Below are 23,159 nucleotides of genomic sequence, written 5' to 3'. Positions count from 1 at the left end.
CTATCCTGGCAGCCTCTCACACACTTGTGACATCCTTCCCACCATCTGTAGCCCCTGCTCATAGCCCTGATAGGAGACATCATCCATCACCTCCTCCTTAAGCTTCTTTATTGGTTCTCAACCCACACTTCCTCCCACAGTCCCAGATGGGCCAGGGTCCCCTAATGAACCCAGTGATATTCTATGCTTAACCCCACCTTGTTTGAACAGTCCAATTTTTCTTGATATCTCCCACTAAAGGACATGGCACAGGGTCATAAAAGATGGGGAATAAATCTTGACTGTCCCAATGTTTTTAGTATAATATAAGAAAGGTGGTTTGAAGGAACTGGAAGGATGGAAACAAATGTGAATGTTATGACCATGGATAGGGAGGGCTTCTCTCTCCACTGAGGAGAGGGAGACTACTAGGAAATATGCAGACCCTAGTTCACTGACCACAGAGCAGCCTCCAGGAAAAGGTTCTCTAGAGAAAATCTTTGGCTCTCTCAAACAACAGGGAAAAGCTTTGAGAAGCAGATTCCTTGGAAAAAGCACTGAGAGTATGTGTCCTACAAAACCCTATCAAAGAACAGTGGGGAGGAAGAGAATGTGCCTGCAAAACCATCACACAGGGGTTCCCTTTTCTATGCCTGTTGGTTCAGGGGCTCACATTTGGCCAGCTCCCTGCCCCTTTAATAGTGGGGGGAATCACTACTGACCCAATAACTATATTAGAGTACCATCTGCCACCAGGGACCCAAGACAGAGGAATGCCACCTTGAGTTACTCAGGTACCATGACGACACTGTACACAATAGCTAAGTTCCAGAGAGAGAGAGAGATCTAGCTAAGGAATGCGATGCTGGGTCTCTGGATCACCTTCAAAAGGATTGGACATTCTGTCTAGGCTGTCCTCATTATGACAGGCAAAGGGACTTTGTACCCACGACTGTGCCATAGGTGGGTGGTCCATGGGGGATTGATTTGACCAACTCATAGACAGTCACTCTGGGTAGCTTCCAGCTTTCTGCACCTTCCTACCCAGCACTTAGCACAAGTGTAATTGTGATGTGGATCATCATTTGTCTAATCTAGTGTCTGTCTCCAAAGGGTAGGGATCTTGTCTGTCCTGTTCCATCTCTGTATCCCTAGCATCCACCATGGTGCTTGGCTCATAGTAGATGCTTTCTGTTGAATTAATGAAAAACTAAACATTTTTAAAAGAAAAGCTGAATGGCTCTGAGGGCTATAAAACTTGACATTGACCCCCAACATTCCTCCAAACATTTTTGCTCAAATAATAAGCATGGAAGCACAGAAAGATAAGGAACTCAGGAACAGGCATGCAGGGCACGGCTCAGCATAACCTTCAGCATGGCTTGGCAGTCAGTCACCTTGCACAACCTTTAGGGGCCCATAACATTCATCTTCCAGAAGTACATCCAAAGCCATTTTCAGGATAGTAAATACAGAGAATCTAGCTCACATTTATATGATTTATATAGTCATATTCAATAATGTGTGAATATGTAGTGAGACCTCCTAGCAGCTTAGCGAGACCCTGTCTCAAAATAAAAGATAGAAAGGACTGGGGTTTAGCTCAGTGGTAAAGTGCCCCAGGTTCAACTGCCAGTAACCCCTCCATCATGAATATACACAATCTTATGAATACACTAAAACCCACTGAATTATACTTTGATTAATTGTATTTCAAATAAGGCTGTTAGGAAGCGGGAGAAGTGCCTCTCTAGGTTTCATGGCCCTGACCCCAACCTGAGTCATATGATCTAGAAGCTAATATCCAGAGAGAAATAAGCATGGATAGAGCTGAAAAAGCAAGATCACATCCCAACCTGAGCCCCAGATGGCAGCTGGGATAAACTTGGGGTTTTCTAATTTCTGCCTCTGTTTCTCACGACTCTCTTTTGCCCTCCATGGTATAGTTCAACTGTAAAGGCCAGAGAGAGTCATCAGAGAAACTCACACCTACAAAGGGGTTCATTTTCTTTCACTGTGGCCTCTCTCCCTCTTCCTCTATAGGTCTCCATAGGCATTCCAGAGCAGCTGCCTTCGCTCACCCTGCCCTGTTAGGTAGCTGGGACTTGACTCATAGAAAGGGCAGATACCACGCACATGCCTTCCTGCAAATACTCAATAAAAGTCAATAACTTTGGGAAATGTCAAAGGCCACAGGAACAAGTGTAAAAGGCTAAGGAGCTCTAGTGCACAGCTTGACAGGTGCTTCATTGGGCCAGCAGTCCTAAAGCCTCTCGGCCCACAGCGCTCTCAAGAGAGGCCCAGGGCTGTCTCTCCTAAGGTTCCTAACAAATCGGACTGGCCAGTGCTATCTACTAGAAAAACAGTGTGGGCCACATGTATAATGTTAAATGTTCTAGTAGGCACATAAAAAAAGGTAAAAAGAGAGTTAGGGGCATAGCTCAGTGGTAGAGTGCTTGCCTCGCATGTGGAAGGCACTGGGTTTGATCCTTAGCTCCACATTAAAATAAGATAAAGGTTCATTTAACACTAAAAAAAAAAAAAAATTTAAAAGGCAAAAAGAAACAGGCGAATTTTAATCTATCTTATTTAGTCCAATATGCCCAAAATCTTTTCATTTTAACATGGAATTAATAAAAAAACTCATAAAAATAAAAATTACTGAGGGCTGGGGAGATAGCTCAGTTGGTGGAGTGCTTGCCTCCAATCCCTAGCATCACAAAAAATATTGAAAGGTTTTTATTCTTTTATCTTTTTCACACTAAGTTGTCAAAATACAGTGCTTATTTTATATAGCATATCTCAGTTTGGACTGGTCATATTTCAAGTGCCCAACAGCCACATGGACTGCCTCATTGGACCATGTAGTTCTAAAACCTGGGTCAAGGAAAAATGTATATTTTTCAAAGCCTGGTATTTTATAAAAATATTAATTTAATAATAATAAATACTAAGGAGGAAACTAAGGCTCAGAGATGCAAAGTCACTTGCCTAAGGCCTTAAGCTGGTGAGTGGTAGTGGTTAAGAGGAGAGACTGTGACCAGGTAGGGATTACCTTCTTCACAGAGTTGATGTGAAGATACGAGAGGTACATACATGGGAAGTGACTGGCACAGCACCTGGCTCATCTCCACTCCTCACAGCCCAAGAAACACTAGCTCATCATTTCCATGCTATTAACACTACTACAGGCAGGAGAGGGAGGTTAATGGGGAGAAGGCAGAGACTCAGGGTCATTAGCTGGGGAAACCCTGCTTCTGCTCTGAATCATTTCCCCAGGACTTCCCCAAATCCTGCACCACTCACCGGGCTGGTGGGGGAGGAAACCACAAGCTTCAGTCCAACCGTACCATCCTCCAGGGCCTTCTGCTGGGCACTCCTGTGGCTGACTGCTGTGTCTGTCTCTTTTGTAGCACTAGAGGGCTGCTGGTCTGAAGTGCTCCCCATAGGTTCAGCTTGGGCAACATCTGGTTGCTGCACATCTGGGATGTCAGATGACTGGGAAAATGATTCCTGCTTGTGACCACCATCTGGGCTCCCAGAAGATGCTTGGGCAGCAAGGGATTCTGCAGGCATATCAAAGTCCAGGTGTGTACGCGTGGCCAGGGAGAGTGAGGCCTGTAGCGTGGGGATCTCCGTCTTTTGGCTTAGTCCGTTGGTTGGTACAGAGTTTACCTGGGCTTTGCTGAATTCTGACAATACCCTAGAAGTTTTTAAACAAAGAAATCTGTGTATAAGATGATGGATAGAAGGCCTAAGGCTACTGGGACAGTGGTAAGAATGGAAAAATGCTGTTCTGTGATTTAAACAACCAAATAAAACAACACTCTCTTCAATACCCATTGCACTCCCCAGTGCCCAGCCCCACACAGCCCTCTAGACATACCCCACAAAGGTTGTCCCTGGTCAGGGCTTAGTCATACCAGATGGTCAGGTGAGCTGTGTAGTCAGGATCTCAGGTAAAATGTTCACAGGGTACAAATGAACACTTGCACATGGAACGAACTGCCTTTCTGAGAGTCTGCTCAAACAAATGGTTGTGTGGGCAATTGTTTCCCCAACACTGTCTGTGACAGAGACTCCAGGACAGATGGTGTCTACAGTGGGGATCCCCATCAGCAAAGCAGAAGAGACACCAAGACTGCTGGGACAGGGACTGGGTGAGATGAGGTTATACTTTGTCTTGTGACAGTCACCAGGGCAGCAGGGAGGGAATGAGGTGCAAGGGTTAATTCCCCTCAGAGCTGGACTGGGTGTGGGATCATAGAAACCTCATGTCCCCAGAAGTTGAGCCCAGTGTACACCAAGAGTAGAAGGGTGTGTACAAGTGTACACAGGGTGTATCTCTTCATGCTCCTGTGGGACTGCCACTCCTTGTCTCTGAGGCGCTTTCTGGGGCCACAGGGAGTCAATGTTACTGTCACAGTATCCATGCATACTGCACAAAACGTATTTCTGAGCCTTCTGGAATGTGCCCTGGCTAGTGACTGCTCCTCCCTCGCCTGTGGTTTCTGAGAATCCAAGTTTGTTTTCTAAAATAAACCTATTTGCTGTTTTCTCTTCGGCTTATAAAATCAGCAGAGTTTGCCTTAGATGGTAACAAGGTTGTTTGCAGTCCAAAATCTGCACACATCTACTTAAACTGGGTTCAGAAGATGTTAAACGCCCCTTAATTGGGCCTGACAGACATGAGGATTTTAGCACCCAGGTTGCTTACCTGCTTGTCTTCCCACTGAGCTGTGCTCTTTCCTATGCCATCCTAACTCAAAACATTCCAAGACAGATAGTCAGAATTAGGAGACCAACCCATACACTTACGAGCAACTGACTTTCAACATGGACACCAAGATATTTCAATGGGGGAAAGAACAGTATTTTCAACAAATTGTGCTGGAAATCAGTGAACAGACACATGCAAAAAGAATAAAGTTTGAATGTGATCTCACACCATATAAAAAAATTAACTCACAATGAATCAAAGACCTAAATGTAAGAGCTAAAGCTATAAAAGAAAGCTAAAGCTTAGAAGAAGATATAGGTATAGTTGGGTACAATGATGTATGCCTGCAATCCTAGTTACTTGGGAGGCTGAAACTGGAGGATTTTGAGTTTGAGGCCAGTCTGAGCAACATGGTGAGATTCTGTCTCAACAAATAAATTAATTAAATAAATAAGGCATAAATTTTGTGTCTTTGGATTAGGTAATGGTTTCTCAGATGTGACATCTAAGCCTCAGTGATTAATATAGATAAATTAGATTACCTCAAAATTAAAAACTTTTGTGTTCCTAATGATCTATCAAAAAAGTGAGGGGCTTGGATATATAGCTTGGTAGAGCCCTTGCCTACCATGTACAAGGTCTGGATTCCATCCCTAGCACTGATAAAAAATAAAAAAATAAAGCATAATGACAACACACAGAATGAGAGAAAATATTTGCAGATCATACATAAAAGTCTAATATCCAAATATATAAGCAATTCTTACAACTCAATAAAAAAAGACAATCAAATTTTAAAATGGAAAAAGGATACGAATGGACTTTTCTCCAAGAAAGATAACAAATGACAATAAGTACATGAAAGGTATTCGATATCATTAGCTTTCAGGGAAAAGCAAATCAAAACCATAATGAGATACTACTTTATACCCATTATGAAGGTTATATTCAAAGAGAATAATAAGACTAGTAAAGACGTGATGAAATTAACTCATATTAGTTGTGATAACGTAAAACAGTGCAGCTACTGTAGAAAGAGTTTGGTAGTTCCTCAAAAGGTTAATCATAGAGTTACATGTGACCCAGCAATTCTATCCCTGGGTATATGTCTAATAGGCATAAAAATATGTTCACACAAAAACTTGGATATGAATGTTCAAAGAAACATTACCCAAAATAGCCAAAATGTGTGGGGGAAAATGTCCATTAGCTGATGAATGGATGAACAGATACATATACTGGAGTATTATTCAGGCATGATATGTGTTATAAAATGGATGGATTCTGAAAACATTATACTAAGTTGAAAAAAAAGGCCACATATTATATGATTCCATTTATATGAAATGTCCAGAATTGGCAATCCATGGTACTTGTAAGGGGCTTCCCTTTGGGGTGGTGATATTGTTCTTGAATTAGATGGTAATGATGGTGCCCAACCTGGTGAACATACAAAATACCACTGAACTATATTCTCTTTAAAAGGTGAATCTTATGGTATGTGAAGTCTATCGCAATAAGAAAAATGGATAACCAATCGGAGAGAGGTGGAAAGGTGTTTGAGGAATGGTTGGGGGTGAAGGGAAAGTGGGCAGGTGCTGTTTCTTGCTCTAAGGTCTCATTCTAAAAACAGATCAATGAAAATTCAAGAGTGCATCTTGCAGGAGTGGGGAGTGCTGAGTTCTGGAAACAAAGGGCTTCTATAGGCAGAGAAGGAAAGTAAATTTGCTAACAACTGTACGTGTCCATACCACTGGGACAGAATGGAGCCACTTCTGCAATGAGGCAGGGAGGCAGAGTTTTGGCAAATCTGCCTTGTGAGGTCCCAGTTGCCCACGGGCACCTGGAAGATGGTGTAGTGAATGATTAAGAGCAGGCTCCTGAGTCTATGTGGTCTCACTTAGTACACTGCTGTTCTTTCAGCTCCTCAACTTTAATTCGTTTATGTGCATAGCAGGACTGATAATAGCACCCACTTTTTATGACTGTGACAAAGACTAAAGAGATAATGTAGGCAAAATGCTTAGCAGAGTGTCTGGCACAAAGTAAGTACTCAATAAATGTTAACCTCAATTTTTTCGTAGTTACTTTTATCACTGATAAGATTGCTTAGCCTCCATGTACACAAATATAAACATTTAGAGAAAAAAAATCAAATTATGAAAATACTTGTTAGCACTATAAAATGATTATCAATTAATGAATCCTAATGTAAGAAAAATTTTAATGACAAAGTAGACTAGGGGTATTAGAATAAATGAGTGAAATGCCTAAAGATAGCAGCAAACTTGTATGATAAATCAGTTTCCACTGAATCAAAACCATGGTCAAGATGAAAACAAGTTCAGTTTCACCAATTTTCAGGGCCAGAGAATATAAGAGAGACACGTGCATCAAGTGGAAAAAACTGCTAGCTAGAGATGAGATTTTGAATGAAATGTAAAAGAAAAGAAATTTTTGAAGAATTGTGAAAAAATTGCAACCAAAATGGCTACAGTCCTTCCATTTCTATTTGGCTCAGGGCACCAATTTCCAGAAACTTTTAATTAAAAAAAATTTTTAAGGCTGGGGTTATGGCTCAGTGGTAGAGCACTTGCCTAGTATGTGTGAGACACTGGGTTCGACCTTCAGCATCACATTAAAAAAACAACAAAATAAAGGCATCATGTCCATCTATAACTAAAAAAAAAATTTTTTTAATTTAAATGTGCTTTATTTTAGAAAGCAATTTTTTATAGACTATGTGTCAGCTGGGCATAGAGGTACACATCTGTAATCCCAGCTTCTTGAGAGGCTGAAGCGGAAGGATCTCAAGTTCAAAGGCAGCCTCAACAATTTAGTGAGGTCCTAAGCAACTTAGCTTGTCTCAAAATAAAATATAAAAAGGGGTTGTGGCTCAGTGGTAGGGTGCTTGTCTAGCATATGTGAGGCACTGGGTTCAATCCTTAGCACCACATAAAAATAAATAGAGTTATACAATTAAAAAAAAAGAGGAGGGATGTGTCTCAGTTGTTAAGTACTCCTGGTTTAAAAAAAAACTCCTGATTTATTTGTGTGTGTGTGTGTGTGTGTGTGTATACACACGTGTGCATATACATAAGCTTATACATGTGTGCAGTAATTAAAAAACATGGCCTAGAGAACCACCTTACAAAGCAGTACTGCCAAATGTCTTGAGTTGGTGGAACATGGTACTGTTTTGACAGGCAAGGGCCACTGAAATAAGCACAGAAGTGGGCTGCATATTCTGAGAACCATTTCCCCCAAGGGAAAGATTCACAACAATAACATCTGACAAATATTAACAAAGCTTTTGCAGCAGTTTTAAAATTTATTTATTTATTTTGGTGGTGGTTGTTTTGATTTTTGGTACTGGGAACTGAACCCAAGGGCATTTTACCACTAAGCCACATCTCTAGCCCTTTTTATTTTTAATTTTAGGACAGGTAATCACTAAGTTGCTTAGCACCTCACCATTGTTGAGGCTGCCTTTGCACTTGGGATTCTCTTGCCTCAGCCTCCCAAGCCGCTGGGATTACAGGCTTGTGCCATTAAATCCGGCATAAGCAAACCCTTAAGTGCTGGTGAGACACTTATATCTAAGAAATGCTGATCTCTGTGGATGTTCAAATACTTACTTCAAGGCCAAGCTCTAAGAATGATAGTGTTAGACATGCATTTGTGCATCTGTGTGTTTAATGTTTGTCAGGGGTTCACCTCACTGTCCAGTGTTTGTCTCTACATTCTGACCCTTGTCCCTTGAGTTTCCCCATAAAACCCAAGACAATGCGTCTCACACAGGGTGGATGGTTACTGATTCAATGACCTCAATTTTCCAATCATAAGATTCATGAAAGATAAAGACCAAGTATATGACATAGCAAAGCAGGATGGTCTGTGGAGAAGGCAGAGACACAAAAAGAGCTGAGACAGGTGAGCAGACCTACATCATGTGATAGACTGTTCCTCCCCAACATTCCCTATCCATTTGACATCAGGAAACTCAATCTCACAGGCTCAGTGCTCAGAAGCTGTCTCTGGAACCAACCATACAGTCTCACCTGTATTGCTCACCAACAGGCATCTGACTTGATTCTCAAACAGCCATGTGTAAGAGAATCTCCATCTTAAAGATGAAGAAACAGAGCTTCAGCAAGAGTCAGCAGCATGCCTGACATTACTGGACTTGTAAGTGGCAGAACAGGACTGCAAACTAGTCAACACACCACCTAACTCCAGTGCTATTTCCGCACTGGGTGGGAACCCTGGAAGGACCTGAATCAAGGTCAGGGTGGGCAGCAGGAGTGGGAAAAGGTCCTAGATCAGGCAGATGGAACACAGGCTTACCTAAGGGAGACTCGATATAAGGTCTACATTTTCATCTATTAAATGAGCAGATATCCACAAGTTTGATAATAACTTGTGGCAAGGTAAGAGGATAAGGCTACACCTCTGGTAGAGTATAAATAGGCAGTGCCTGAAAAGCACATATTAATTCATCCTTTGGCTCAGCAATTTTGCCTCTAGGAGTTTACTGAACTGAGATATTTACATAAAACTAAAAGACCACAAATACAAGATTATTTATGGAAATACTAAACTCCAATGTCCATTAAATATAGGGCTGATAAAATAAACTAACATATATTCAAGCAATGGAATAACATATGATAGAAAAAAGAATGAAGACAATCTGATAGGAAAAGATCTCTAAAACAAGGATAGAAAAACATACTTCCTTTTGTGGAAAAGGGGATAAGAAATAAGGAAGATATTTTAAAAATTTGCATACTATTATTTGTTACAGATGCATTTAGAAACTTTGGAAGAATATGCAACAAATCAACAATTTATTAATAAATGAGGAAGAACAGGATAGATGCAGGACAGAGAAGGAAAATAATTTTCACTGTATATGGTTTAGATTTCTTTTGCCATAAAATAATTATTAAAAAAAAAAAAAAAACTTTAGCTGGGCGTAGTGGCACACGCCAGTAGTCTCAGTGGCTCAGGAGGCTGGGGCACCAGTATCACTTGAGCTGGCATCAGCAACTCAGCGAATCCCTATGCAACTTAATGAGACCCTGTCTCAAAATAAAAAAATAAAAAGGACTAGGAGGTGGCTCAGTGGTAGAGCATCTCTGGATTCAATCTCCTGTACCAAAAAAAAAAAAAGGTTGATATGGTGGTGCACACCTGTAATCCCAGTGACTTGGGAAGCTGAGGTAAGGATGGCGAGTTCAAGGCCCGCCTCAGCAATTTAGTGAGAACTTATCTAAAAAAATAAAAAATAAAAAAGGGTTTGGATGTAGCTCAGACCACCCCTGGTCTGAGCTAAAAGAGAGAAGAAGAAAAAAGGTGGCTGAAGAAGGTTGTGTCCCGGCTCCCTCTAAGGTCAAGTGAATCAGACACTTTTCCACACACTTCCTTGCTTATCCCTGTTGTCCTGGGTTTTGTGTCCTCTAGGAAGTCTTCTATGAAGTTACATTATTATGCATTATGCTTCATTGTATTTGCTAGAAATTGCACATATTCTCTAAATGATTAAACATATTTTACACTAAACCTCAGAGATACTAAGTGACTTGTTAAAGGTGGCCCAGAAGCAAAGCTGGAGTTTTGTACCAGCTCTGAGCCTTTCTATATCTAAGAGCCATGCCTCCCTTTGACTTTCTTAAACCTTGACTGAGTTCAGTGACAGAAAATCACATGTGATCAGAAAGAAGAGAGAAAAGTGGGAGGTGGAGAGGGCAGGGCTGTGGGAAGGGCACTCACTCTTGTAGAGACGGGTCGGAATCATCAGCATTTGCTGTGCCCAAGTCTGAATCGTAGGACATGGGTTCCTCAGAACGGTCTGGACTCTTGAAGCCATTCTCTTGAAGTAGGCAGCTATCGGAGTTTAGGCTGCAGGACAGCTGGGATGAACTGGCTGTATCCAGGCTGAGGGAGGAGGCAGTGAGCTTCCTATTCCGCCGGATCTTATGACCCGAGTGCTGGACTTCGATGTCCTCTGAGCCTGAGGAATGGGAAATTGAATCCAGAGACTCCTTCCGCTGTAGTTCTGCACCAGAGGTAGTGAGAGGGTCAAGCTCAGAGAGTGGGCAAAGCCCAGAGAGGGCCAATGGGGTGAGTGTCCATTCATTTAAGATGGCAGATTTATAGGACAGTTCAAAGGACAAGGATGTTAGTCCCTGCAGGAAACTAAGGAGGAACTCGCCCTCCTCAGCGTCTCGAAGCAGGGCTGTGGGCTGATAGTACTCGCACAGTCGGGCCTGCTCCTGCAGCAGCAGTTTCAGGTAGCACTCCATCAGGCCGTCGTTGAGGGCCAGCCGCAGCCAGGCCCGGCAGCGGCCCACATCTGTGTTGACGAAGACCAGGTGCTCCAATTCTGAGATGATGTGTCTGGCATGGGGAAGAGGATTACTTGTTTCAAGAAATTTTCTCAAATCATTGAGATGTCATTTTACCCACTGGTTAGCAAGAATCCATCATAACTACTGCAAGTATTATAGGAATAAAAAATACTTGGATAATATGTTTTAAAGGGAATATAAAAACACTAAGCTATAATTCCTGACTTCTTGTTGGTGTCATGAAAGATAATTGCCATGTTCAATATAACCATCCCTAGAATCTGTAAAATCATCTGCTTATCCAAGCATGTGTGCTAAGCCCTCAAGTTTTTGGAACTGAGAAGAAACAGGGTGAAGTAACTGCCTTTATGTTTTTGTGGTGCTCAGGAACAAACCCAGGGCCTTGTGTGTGTCAGGCAAGCACACTATCATTGAGTTACTCTTCTAGCCCTAAGTAACTGCTGTTCACAGGCACATGGACATGAGCCCTTTAGTTGAAGAAGTTGTAGTGGGAGGTCAGACCATAGTTTCTGGGTTGTTGTAAGAAAAATGCCACAGAAAGGAAAGTACCTAAGCTAGAACCAAGGACTTTCAAGAAGCAGAGATAGAAAAACTTCTAGGCAAAATGGATGAACAGAAAAAGGGCACAAGTGGTAGGAAAACAACAGACCTGTAACAGGATGTGAGCACTCTAATTACAACAAGTGGAGGGAGAGTGATTGATTTGGTTATGAAATCAGGCAATGGAAGGTCTTGAGTAAAAACTGATAAGGCCACGTAAAGCAAAGTTTCCCACAACTAGCTGCACAGAAGCCCTTGGGGAGCTTTCCAGGATGTAGATTCAGGGGCCCCAACTTAGTGAACTAGACTCTAGGGCAGCATTTGGGAGCTATAGGTTTCTGTATAGGAAAGTGACCTGCCCACACCTATGAGGACTACTTTAGGATAGATTTCTCTGGATAAGGAGATCAGAAACTGATATGAGAAACTCAGCTCCCAAACCCCTTGGTCTGACATAAATGCCCCTCTGTGAGCCCACAATGCCTGTGTGTGTCTCCCGTGGGGGAGTGCAGACCACTGGACTTGGTGGCTGAGCTGTAGCTAGTTTAAGCTCAGTAAGTGTTAAGCAGCTGATGTCTTAAGGAAAGACACAGTGAGATAATAGGGACAATTAAAGCCACTGCTGCCCAGGAGAGAGGTTAAAAACCTGAGATAGGACAGTGTCAGTAGGCGGGGAAAGGAAGCTCAGAGACTAATAAAGCACCTTGGGCTAAAGGTGGCATTGAACAGCTTTTAGAGGCACTATGCCAGCCACTTGCTCAAAAGTCCCAGCAATCAGAGACAAGGTCAGAGACACATGACTCAAGTGAACATTCAGATGCTCTACTTGCATTCTAGTTCTTGATAAAACAAACAATAAAAACTCATACCTCATTATGAGTATAATATTTAGAACACAGATTAAAATATTTGAAGATAGAGCAACTTTTTCTATAAAGGGCCACAGAATAATATCTTAGTTTTAACTGCCTGACTCTGCCATACATGGTCAAAATGTCATTGGCCCTGGGGTGCCAGGACCACTGACTCTTGCCAAGGGCTGAGACTCTCAGAGTCTCAAGGTCTAGGGTCTGTCTGGGAAGCTAGGTCTGGTGATAAACCTTCTCTAGACACTCTCCAGGCTTCTCTCACCCTATCTCTACTCTAGAAGACAGGGAGAGGATAAAACTAGCATCCCACACTCTGAAGCTCCTCCCCTAAGAAAACCTCTCCAGCTGATCTCACTTGTGGGTGACAGCTTTCAGGAGGGGCCAGAAGACAGGCTGAGGCAGAGGCTTCTGGTGGGCACTTTTCTTCCTTTTCCCTCCAGCCTCCGCGCGGATGTGCTTGGCATGGAGGCCATGGATAAACACAGCCTCCAAGGCACTGCACATGGTGTTGGCATCTCCATCTTCACTAGTGACCACTGTGTCCAGGGACACATACTGCTTCTGCAATGCCTTCACAGAACCCACCAGCTTCTTCTTGATGACCTAGGTAGTGCCAAACAGAAGATAAGCCATTAGAAGAGAATCCTGTGGAGTGCCCCTGGAATATAACCCTCAGCCACTTGCCAAATATATGTGCAGACACAAGCAGACACACCTGTGTAAGCATCTGTAGATTCCTTCAGCAAAATTAACACACGTTCATTACAGCAAATAGAGATAAAGCATAGTGAAGGAAAGGAAAATCACACAACCCTACCCAGAGGTATTGTTGCCCAAGGTAACATGACTGGATTGTTTTGAACATCATTTGCTGTGGATACTTTTTGCTTTCGAAATCAAATTCCAGTGACTCTATAGTCATATAATTTTTTTTTTTTTTTGGTACTGGGGATTGAACCCAGGCATGCTTTACCACTGAGCTAAGTCCTCAACATTTTTTATTTTTAATTTTGAGAAAGGGTATTGCTAAATTGCTAAATTGCTGAGGCTAACCTCCAACTTGTGATTCTCCTGACCCAGCTTCCTGAGTTGCTGGGATTATAGGCTAGCCATATACTATTGTGTTTAAATACTTGCTCCATCATAGATACAGCTATGAGAGCAATGGATGGGGTGAGGCTTCCCAGATAGGTTATACAACTAGCATTCTGCAGAGAATCAACAAGCTAAGGGGCAAAAAGTGCTGCTTTGGAACAATAAAAACATAGAGAAAGGGCTGGGGGTAAAGCTCAGTGCATGAGTGCTCAGCATACACAAGGCTCTAGATTCAAACCCCAACAAGAGACACACACACACACACACACACACACACACACACACATCAAGACAATAAGAGTATGGCTACATTAAGAAAGATTCTAGGTTTGGGAACCAAAGACCCACATTTAGTTCCAGCTCGTCAGAAACCACCTGGATCACCTCAAACACTTCACTTAACCTCTGAGCTTCAATTCCTACATGTGTTAAATGGAAATAATTTCTCCTGATCAAAAAGTGTTGGAGCATCGTCCCTTGAGGGCAGGACTAGTTTTGTATTCATCCTTGTGTCCTCAACATGTGACACTGTGCCTGGCAAACACAAGAATTCAATAAATGTTTGTTAAATGAAAATATTAGAAAATGTGCAAGATAGTGAAATACCATCTCAAAAAAGAAATGCAAGGTATTAGTAGATTATATAAAAACTAAAAATACTTTTGAGTGTCCATAAGTTATTAAGGTAAGGTATGCAGGAACACAGCAGGCATATACCCTCAAGAAACCTATAACCTCAAGGAGTCAGCCATGCTAGAAGGCTGAGCTGGCCCCTGCTCTGCTCCAGAGAGGGCCCTGGGTGTGATGGAAGACCATTAGGGATGGGGTGGGGTGGGGATGTGGAAGGGGAAGAGCCTCTATACAAAGACTGGCTGGGAGGTGGGTGCCATGCCACACATTTACAATCCCAGACTCAGGAGGCTGAGGATGGAGGATTACAAATTTAAGCCCAGCCTCAGCAACTTAGTGAGCCCCTAAGCTATTCAGTGAGAACTTGTCTCTAAATATAACAAAGGGCTTGGGTTGTGGCATAGTGATTAAGTGCCTCTGGATTCAATCTCTAGTACCAAAAATAAAATTAAATTAAATTAAAAGGGCTGGGGATATGGCTCAGTGGTAAATGCCCCTGGGTTCAATCCTGGGTACCAAAATAAACAACAAAAAACCAGGTAAAGCTGAACCAGTGGCCAGGAGGGGAAGATATATCTCTGAGGGCAGAAGTTCTTTTCAAGCAGAAAGTTCTCTGAACTGGGAGAAACAGCAGAGAAGAAAGGGCAATACTGGCTTCTCCCAAGAAGCCACCTCAGGATTCTGCTGAGAGACCAGTCCAAAAGCTCTCCGACCTTCTGTGTCTCCAAGGGAAGTGACAGAGCCAGTCTACAGGCCCAAGACAGCTCTGGGACCGGCATAGGGCAAAGGACTCTCCAAGAAAGGGGATCTGAGGGGTCTCTGATGAATTGGTGACAAGCAACTATGTTTGAAAAATCTTAGAAGATGTCCATGTTCAGACATAGGTAAGCTTCCCATTTGCTTCCATTCTTGAAACAACAAACCAGTGCCTTGAGTCTGTTTCTCACCAAATCAGCATCTTGACCAAACTGACCTGGTCATGGCCTCAGGCCTCATGGCAGAGGGCTGAAGGGCTGATTGGAAATCCTTTGTCTTCAGATAACTTAACTCCCTGTTTTTATTTTTTTATTTTTATTTTTGGAGTGCTGGGGATCAAATCCAGGGCCTCATACATACTAGGCAAACTCAGCCACTGAGCTTTACCCTCAGCTCTCCCAGTGTTTTAAAAATAAATCCCCATTTTATGGCCCATAAGAAAATCCAGAAGGGGCAGGATATCCTCAGGGTCTGCCTCTACTATCACCTTTTCTCAACCTGAGGCCTCTTTCTAGGCTCTGCCCATTCATTTCAATTAGAAAAGCCGATAAAATGGCAGTCCTCTGCAGCCCTCCCCACCCTTGCCCACCTACCGGGATGGCAGCCCGGGGGTCCAGTCCATTCTCCACCACTGAGAGCATTTCCATTCAGGCAGCAGCTCCTGAGGAGACTCACATGACACCTGCAGGGAGAGATGGCCGTCAGGTGAGCAGGCTCCCAACTCACCCCTGCAGCCTGAGTCCCCTCCCAGCAGGCAGCAGGTGGTAGGCCCAGCTCACCCAAACAGCCACTGAGAAGCCTCTGAGCAACACTGAAGTAAAAACTGAAAGTGGATTTTAAGGAAGGAAACGGAAGGGAAACAAGTCAGAGGCTCAATACTTGGGAAGGGAGGAGCCCCGCGTGCCATGAGTGGGTAGTTAAGGGTTCTTCACATCAAAAGCTGCCCCCAAAGCCAGTGCCTGTGGGATGGGGGCAGGGATAAGGAACCAAACGCTGATCTAGGACACAAAGGGGAGGCTTCAGCTGAAGGTGCCAAGAACCAGGGGAATCAGGACACAGAGCTCACAATTAACACTGAAAGCCGGGGGTCCTGTAGCAGCTTCCCAATTCTTATCCCCTCCAGGGTCTACCAGGTCAGCAGTGGAAAACCTAAGTGGAGCAGCACCAAAATAGAGAGAGCTCTCTTCCCACACTTCTGCTTCTCCTGGGGTGGGGGGCCAGGGATGTGTCTAAACAGACCAACAGGAGTTTGTTTGCAATTTACCTCTAACCAACAAGGCACAGAGGGCGCAGTATCAGACTTCTCCAGTGGAGAATAAGAACGTGTAAAATTCTTACTGGTATAAATAGCATCTATAATCTAATGGTGTGGCCACCCAAATCTATAAGCAAAGAATGCCACTGCCCAAAATAGTTGGAAGTCAGTACAACATTAACTCCCTCAGGGCAGCTGGCTCCCTCTTTGGACCTGAGCAAGCGTGAAGGTGCTGTTGGAAGGCCTGGCCCCCAGCAGCTTAGGTTGGGAGGGCCCTCACATCTAAACAAATCTCCAGTGACTACTCTGCTGAGCTTCAGGGGAATTAAAAAATATATATATGGGTGTCTCTGCTCTCAAGTAATTGTGACCCGAAGAAGTTAACAGAACCAAGGAATGTGACATAAACTGCCTCATTTAAGCTCCTCCTAGTCACAGCAGTCCCATTTTATTATCTCCACCTGACAGATAAGGACATGGAAGCTGATAAGGTCAAGCAACTATCATAGGTGCCATGGCTCACAGTGGCCTGGCTCCACAGCCCCCAGGGTAATGCCAGCCCCAGCTCAAGGGAATTCCTGAGTGCCATCCTTAGAGCCAGGACTCCAAGGTGGGCTGGGAGAAAGACACTTCACCTGGGGGCTCAGCCTGGAAGCAAGGATTACAGGAGAGTGGAAGAGCTTGAGGTCTGAGAAGGAGAAAGCAGGGTGGCCTTCAATGAAACTGCTGCTTCAATCTCTGGCCTCTGCGGTGGGCCAAGAATAAACACGGCACAGAGAATTAGGGCCTGGAGCAGACCTTCTAAGCCAGGCCACAGAGGGAGGCAGGTGTGTGTGGATGGTGGCCCTGGCAGACTGCCTGGAAGAGCCCTTGGCCCTGGCTACAGCTCCTGGTTGATCACCTCACCCTTTGCCACATTCTGCTGCTCCATGTACCAGTGGATTCTCAGAGCTTCCTCAGACCTGCTCTACACACTGGGCATCAGAGGAAGAGGAAAAGGGATACATACTGTAGTCATTCATGCCTGGCAACATGCCTGATCCTGGAAGCTGGGTTCCTTCAAAGTTAACCTCATGCTGTCCAACAGGTAAAATCCGGCCCCTGGCTCAAGAACCTAGGATGCAAACCTAATCCACAATTTCAGTGGCCTAAACCACTCCCTCAAGCCTTATAGACAGAGCCCTTAAGCTTCAAAGTTTCCCTTTCCTCAACCAGTTATAAGGACCCTAAGGGCATAGACTTCAATAATCTGTATAGTAGCTTGGATCCATTAATACCTCATTAACTAATTAGCTGAGAGTAACACAGCACTCATTAGGAGAAGCTATCAATAATTGAGTGCTCTGGCCAAGGACCAGTCTGCTAAAACAAACAATAAACTGAAGCTAAGAGCGGTCAGCTGGGCATGGGGCATATACACCAGCAATCCCAGCAACTTGGGAAGCTGAGGCAAAAGGATCCCAAGTTTAAGACCAGCCTCAGCAACTTGGGGAGAACCTGTCTCAAAAGGGTTAGAACATAGTTCACTGGTAGAGTGCTCCTGGGTTCAGGAAAAAAGAGAGAGATGGGGGGAAGGGAGACAAATAACTTGATAAAGAGACAAATAACTTGCCTAAAATTAAGAGTTAGAAAGCCACAAAATTACTAACAGCCAAGAGGAATTCAGAACAGCCATTTCACAATTTACAAAACAGAACCAAGACTTTGAGGCTCAGGCCACAATTCAGGATACCTCTACCTTTCTTTGTAGGAAGCCCAAGCAGCCTACTTATTCACAGCTCTTCCACAGTGCTTCAAGGAGGCAGGAACGTGACCATTGATGACGACCATCAATGACGTAAGAACTTTCTGGTGGAAACTAATGGAGGCTTTGGATCTCTTGAATGCTGGGTCACTGTTCCATTATCCATTTGGTGGCTCAGACCCTAAATCTGCCACTAGACCAGCTGGTGTCATTTCCTGTCCTCAGAATATCCCTTATTGAGACCAAAAAACAAACTGGAAAGAACCATGGCTTCACTGAAGGGGAAAGATGGGCAACACTACTAGGGAAAGAATGGCAGGGGAAAGGTGACTCCCACCATTCAGGAAACCCCAAATCACAATAAATCTATCTTCACCCCTAAGCAGACATTAATCCAACCTTCTGCTGCTTTCCAGAGCAAACAAAGCAAGTTTCTCTGATCTCATTTTCCAACCTCATTTAATTCTTAGAGTAATTCCATAAAGATGATCATCTCTATTTTACAGAGGAGAAAATAGAAGTTAAATAGAAACAGGGCTCAGCTAAGGGACAGAATTCTCTGGTCTCCTTGTCTTTTCATCATATCAAACTATCCTAAGTCTTTGGCTTGAAAGTTTTTAAGGAAACTACTATTTCCAGACTCTTCAGAGCTGTGATCAGAAGCTCTGCTTTACTGAATAAGGCCTGTAAGCAACAAAACACAATCCTGGTGATCAGATTCATAGTCCCAAACAGCTAAGCCCAAGTCCTTCTCAGAGTACCTGAGTTTCACAGATGTCTTTTCTAAATGTTTCAACACCAGGAAAGAACCGTTCTAGTTGTTTTTCTTCATTATACTGCTTGTCCTTCTATATACAGTATGTCCAATTTCATTTCCTCCAGAGATCAAGGAAGAAATAAAAAGAGAAGAAAAGCTTAGACAAGACTTACATTAAATGAAGAAATGGATAAGCTCACGTTACCACTCTCAAAACATTCAACCCATCAGTAAACAGCAACCTATTCTCTTCAGAGAATTCTCAGCCTCTCCTAACAGCCTTCTGTCTACTGTCTGAATCTTACCCTGGTTGTTCAGAACAACAGACTGGTGTTTATGCCATCTAACTGCTGTACTAACTGATGAGTCATGTTATTTCACTGGGAAAAGAATGACAAAGTTATCTTCTGATTCGGAAAGGCAGCTGATCTTTCAGACATGTGAGTGCTGAATGAGTAAACAGCATTTCCTTCTATATGAAGCAAGGTGGATTTCTGGACCAGTGTCCTTCCTGGATGGGGTGGGGTGAGAGGAGAGGATAAATCCTTCAGAACAATAATTTCAAATGAAATTTGCTGGAGGATGAGGCAGTGTGTGGTGGTACACCACTGTAATCCCGGGCTGAGGCAGGAGGATCACAAATTTGAGGCCAGCCTCAGCAATTTGGCAAGGCCCTAAGCAACTAGGTGAGACCCTGTCTCAAACTAACAATAAAAAGGGCTGGGAGTGTGACTCAGTGGTTAAGTGCCCCAAGGTTCAATTTCCAGTAAAAAAAAAAAAAAAAAAAAAAAAGAAAGAAAGAAAGAAAGAAAAAGAAAAAAAATACACTGGAAGGTGAGAAATTTCTAGCTTGTGATTCCCGGACCAAGGATTAGTGGGCAAAGGCAGAATTATGAAAATGGTAAACACTGAATATCTTTCTTTCCTCCCTCCTTCTTTCCATCCAATAGCAACTATTTCCCCATATTCTTGTCCCATGTGCTGTAGAATTCTAACAAAGTGTAAATTCTGGTTTTGTTGTTTGTTTACTGGAGCTTGAATCCAAGAGCACTTTACCACTGAGGTGCATCCCCAGACCTTTTGATTTTTATGACACAGTCTCACCAAGTTGCCTAGGCTGGCCTCAAACTTGCAATACTCCTGCCTCAGCCTCCCAAGTCACTGGTGTGTACCACCATGCCTGGCAAGGAACAAACTCTGAATGAAAAAAAGTAGTAACTTTGCCTGAGTCATTCACATTGCATTTCTATACCTAGAACTGTGCTTAGCCACACAGTATACTTGGAAAATACTTGTTGAATGACTTGGTGAATAAAATTAAAACAGGGCATGGTAGGTTCATTTTTAAGACTGTGGAAACCTGAGGTACACCATTCTGAAGTGGTAGGGGTACTGTGGAACTCCCACCATTAAACAAAGCTGTCAATAAGGGTAAAAGCCATTCATGTAAGTCACATCTTAATGGCAGGATATTGAAGGTAGCAGTGGATACAGTTTTCAAAAGAAAAGACCATAGTGACAAGCAAAGACAATGGGTCCTCTTGGGGGCCCTATAAATCCTGCCAGGGCTTGGGGTGTAGCTCAGTGTAAGCATGTGCAAGGCCCTGGATTAGATCTCAGCACCAAAAAAAAAATAAACTAATTGCCATCAAATAGCCAACCCTTCTGAAACCAGGTCATCAGAATTCAGAGGAAATGTACATCAAAAAGCCCCCAGGAAACTATAACCACTGAGCATGAGCCCTAGGTGCCTCAGAAACAACCCTCTGCCTCAGTTACTGTGAGATAATGTGACTTCCTGTGTTCATGAAACCCAAATAGCTAAAATTCAATGACCCAGCACAGAAAAGAGGAAGCAATTCAACAGCTTCTGCACCCACCTACGCTTCAGCTTCCTCAGGACCCACCACCTCTACTGTTCACATGTAACATGCCTCTGACACCATGTGATCCCTGTGTTTAGTGCTGGAACTGATCTGCCATCAGCTCTGGCAAGGAGCACTGGGACAGGATCCTCCACAAGTGCCAGGACAAGACACATGGCCATGGCTCTGTAATTAGAGCCAACCCCACTGGCATTCCCTGAGGTTCTCCAGAGCCAGAATACCAGTCAAAAGGAAGCAAGGACTTCAACTGCCCCAGGATGAGTGAGCTGGGTGAGGGACCATCTTTCACCTTGCAGGAATTTCAATGACACCTACCATTCCAACAGTCAACACAAGTAATATAATATGAAAGGTGAAAAAACAATCCCTGGGGACAGGTATAAGGACCAGACACCAGGGCTGGGGTTGTAGCTCAGTGGTAGAGCACGCGCCTAGTACGTGCAAGGCCCTGGGTTCGATCCTCAGCACCACATAAAAATAAACAAAATAAAGGTATTGTGTACCACTAAAAAATAAAAAATAATAATAAAAAAAGGACCAGACACCAGGAAAAAAATCTCTGACCCAAGAGTAGGGGAACTCTACTCCCCTGCACTCATTAACCAAACAAGCTGCATGGTCTATCAAGCTGCTCACCTCTGAGCAAGCACCTAGACTTGACTGTTCAGGGGTAGCTGGTGGGGTTGGCAGGGAGCTCTGCACTACAATTTCAGGCTGAATGGGAGCTGTTAAGGGAAGAATGAGCAGAGTTGATGTGAAGAGTTGCTACGGGGACAAAAGGTGAAAGGACATGGATGATCTCTGTTAATAAAAAGGAAGAGGGTGATAGGAACTGAGGCAACTAGAGATGGGGACAGATAAAGACTTAGGAATGGGGTTTCCTCGCGATGGTAGAGGAGGGAAAAGAAATATATAATGAGCTAGGAAGTTAAGGGCAAAGTCTGTGAAGAAGCTACACATAAAATTTGGGAGAAGGCTGAAAGAGGAGTTAACACGAAGCGGGTGAGCTCAACAGGGAATCTATTTTAGCGGTAGGTCTTCAATGAGAGGAGGGGAGAGGTAGACGTTTGGGATAAACAGACCTTAGGGGGCTGGGTAGACATTGGGAGCTGGGGATGAGAAAGCTGAGCCAGAAAAGGGGAAACATGAATGGTGGATTTAGAGGAGGTTTGTGCGGAGTATTAGGATTGCCAGGGGGGTTGTGGGGTGAGGATTAGATAAAAAGGAGATAAAGGATATTTCCAGATCCGAGTTGCAACTAGGTTAAAGAGAGGTGACGAGTGAGGCTGCATTTATGCAAGACCGGTGGTAAGAAGATGGGAGCAAGAGCTGAGGTTGGGTCACGGGTAGGAGAAAATGGACGGAACAGGCCAGCGGTGGCAGCGCGGGCCCAAGGCTACGGTGGGAGCCCGGTGCGGGCTGGGAGGGCAGAGGGCTCCGAAGCCGGACTGTCTCGAGGCAACCAAGATCTCTGGGATCACCGCGAGGGCTGGAGAACCTACTGCCCGTTGGCGTTACGGCCCCGCCGCCCCTGCGCTGCCCTCTTCACCCCCTGACCCCTAACTCACCAAAAGGAGCCAGGAGCGGGGCTGGGGGCGCTCCTGGCCGCGGCAGCCCCTCAGCCTCCGAACCAACGCTGCGGCCTCCTGGCCACTGACAACAGGAAGCGGCGCCCCAGCGCCTGACGCCATCACGTTGATTCGGCGCTCCGGCCCCGCCTCCAGCCCGAGGAGCCAATAGTGAGGCTCGGAGGATGAGAGGGGCGGGGCCAGGAGTTCTTAAAAGCCTGAGGGTGCGGAGCCCCGTCTGCAGGTGAGTGGCTCTAGATCTCTGTACACCGTCCTGAGTCGGACCCGCGCTGGTAGATCCAGGCTTCTGGGTCTCTGACTCCGCTCGGTCGGCATCAACTGAGCGACTTTGGAGTAGTGACTTAGCCTCACAAAGCCGACGACAGTCCACTTGAGTAGTACCAATAATACCCTCTCTTAATACCTACTCTTCCTTTGCCTCCCGAAGGCATCAGTCCAACCCAGTGGGTAGAGCCTGGGCTCAAATTGGAGCCTTTCTCCTGGCTTTTAAGAGCCGGGAATACACACCTATTTTGAAGGCACCTGATACCACGTGATCACCTTAAGGTTTCTCTGAGCAGTCTCATGTGTTCAACACAATCCTGAAGACCTGAAGCCCAGGGGTTCGCTTTTCCTCTTCCAGCCTTGTAGTTGTTTGTTTTCTTTCCTTGTAGAAGTGACATCGCTCTTTCAAATGAACTTAGAAAAAAAATATCAAGAGCAGCGACTTCGCCTGGAACCCTTGGAGCCAGGGACAGTTCTTTGGGCACTTCACACTTGCAAACTTCGATCAATGGGAGCCTAAGGCCTGAGCGTGGACTGTGAATTATTAGGTTCAGGAGAGGTACTTGCACGTCCTAAGAGTGTAGCACAAGGGTGACCAGGGACAGGCCAATTCTTGGAAAGAAGCTACACTGACTTTGGTTGGAGGTTTTATGCTCCCTTGGCCTCTAGGCAAGGAAGGTGGCCCTCATATCTCCACAAAT

The 23,159-nt window shown here is 44.3% G+C and overlaps 1 protein-coding gene across 2 annotated transcripts in view; it reads right to left on the bottom strand.

Annotated features, from left to right (window-relative positions):
* Positions 1-22,309, bottom strand: part of Plekhm1 (pleckstrin homology and RUN domain containing M1) — a 45,816-nt gene extending 23,507 nt beyond the window's left edge. For both annotated transcript variants that reach the window (XM_005328144.5, XM_078041941.1), the window contains exons 1-5: positions 22,174-22,309; positions 15,557-15,645; positions 12,838-13,085; positions 10,475-11,101; positions 3,286-3,682 (exon numbers count right to left, since the gene is read on the bottom strand). In XM_005328144.5, the coding sequence (XP_005328201.2) occupies positions 3,286-3,682; positions 10,475-11,101; positions 12,838-13,085; positions 15,557-15,610 (1,326 nt within the window). In that variant the 5' untranslated portion in view covers positions 15,611-15,645; positions 22,174-22,309. The remainder of the gene's footprint in view (positions 1-3,285; positions 3,683-10,474; positions 11,102-12,837; positions 13,086-15,556; positions 15,646-22,173) is intronic.
* Between the last annotated feature and the right edge of the window lie 850 nt (positions 22,310-23,159).

Source organism: Ictidomys tridecemlineatus, chromosome 3, assembly GCF_052094955.1.
Source record: "Ictidomys tridecemlineatus isolate mIctTri1 chromosome 3, mIctTri1.hap1, whole genome shotgun sequence".
NCBI lineage: Eukaryota > Metazoa > Chordata > Mammalia > Rodentia > Sciuridae > Ictidomys > Ictidomys tridecemlineatus.
This window is presented reverse-complemented; position numbering and strand designations above follow the sequence as displayed.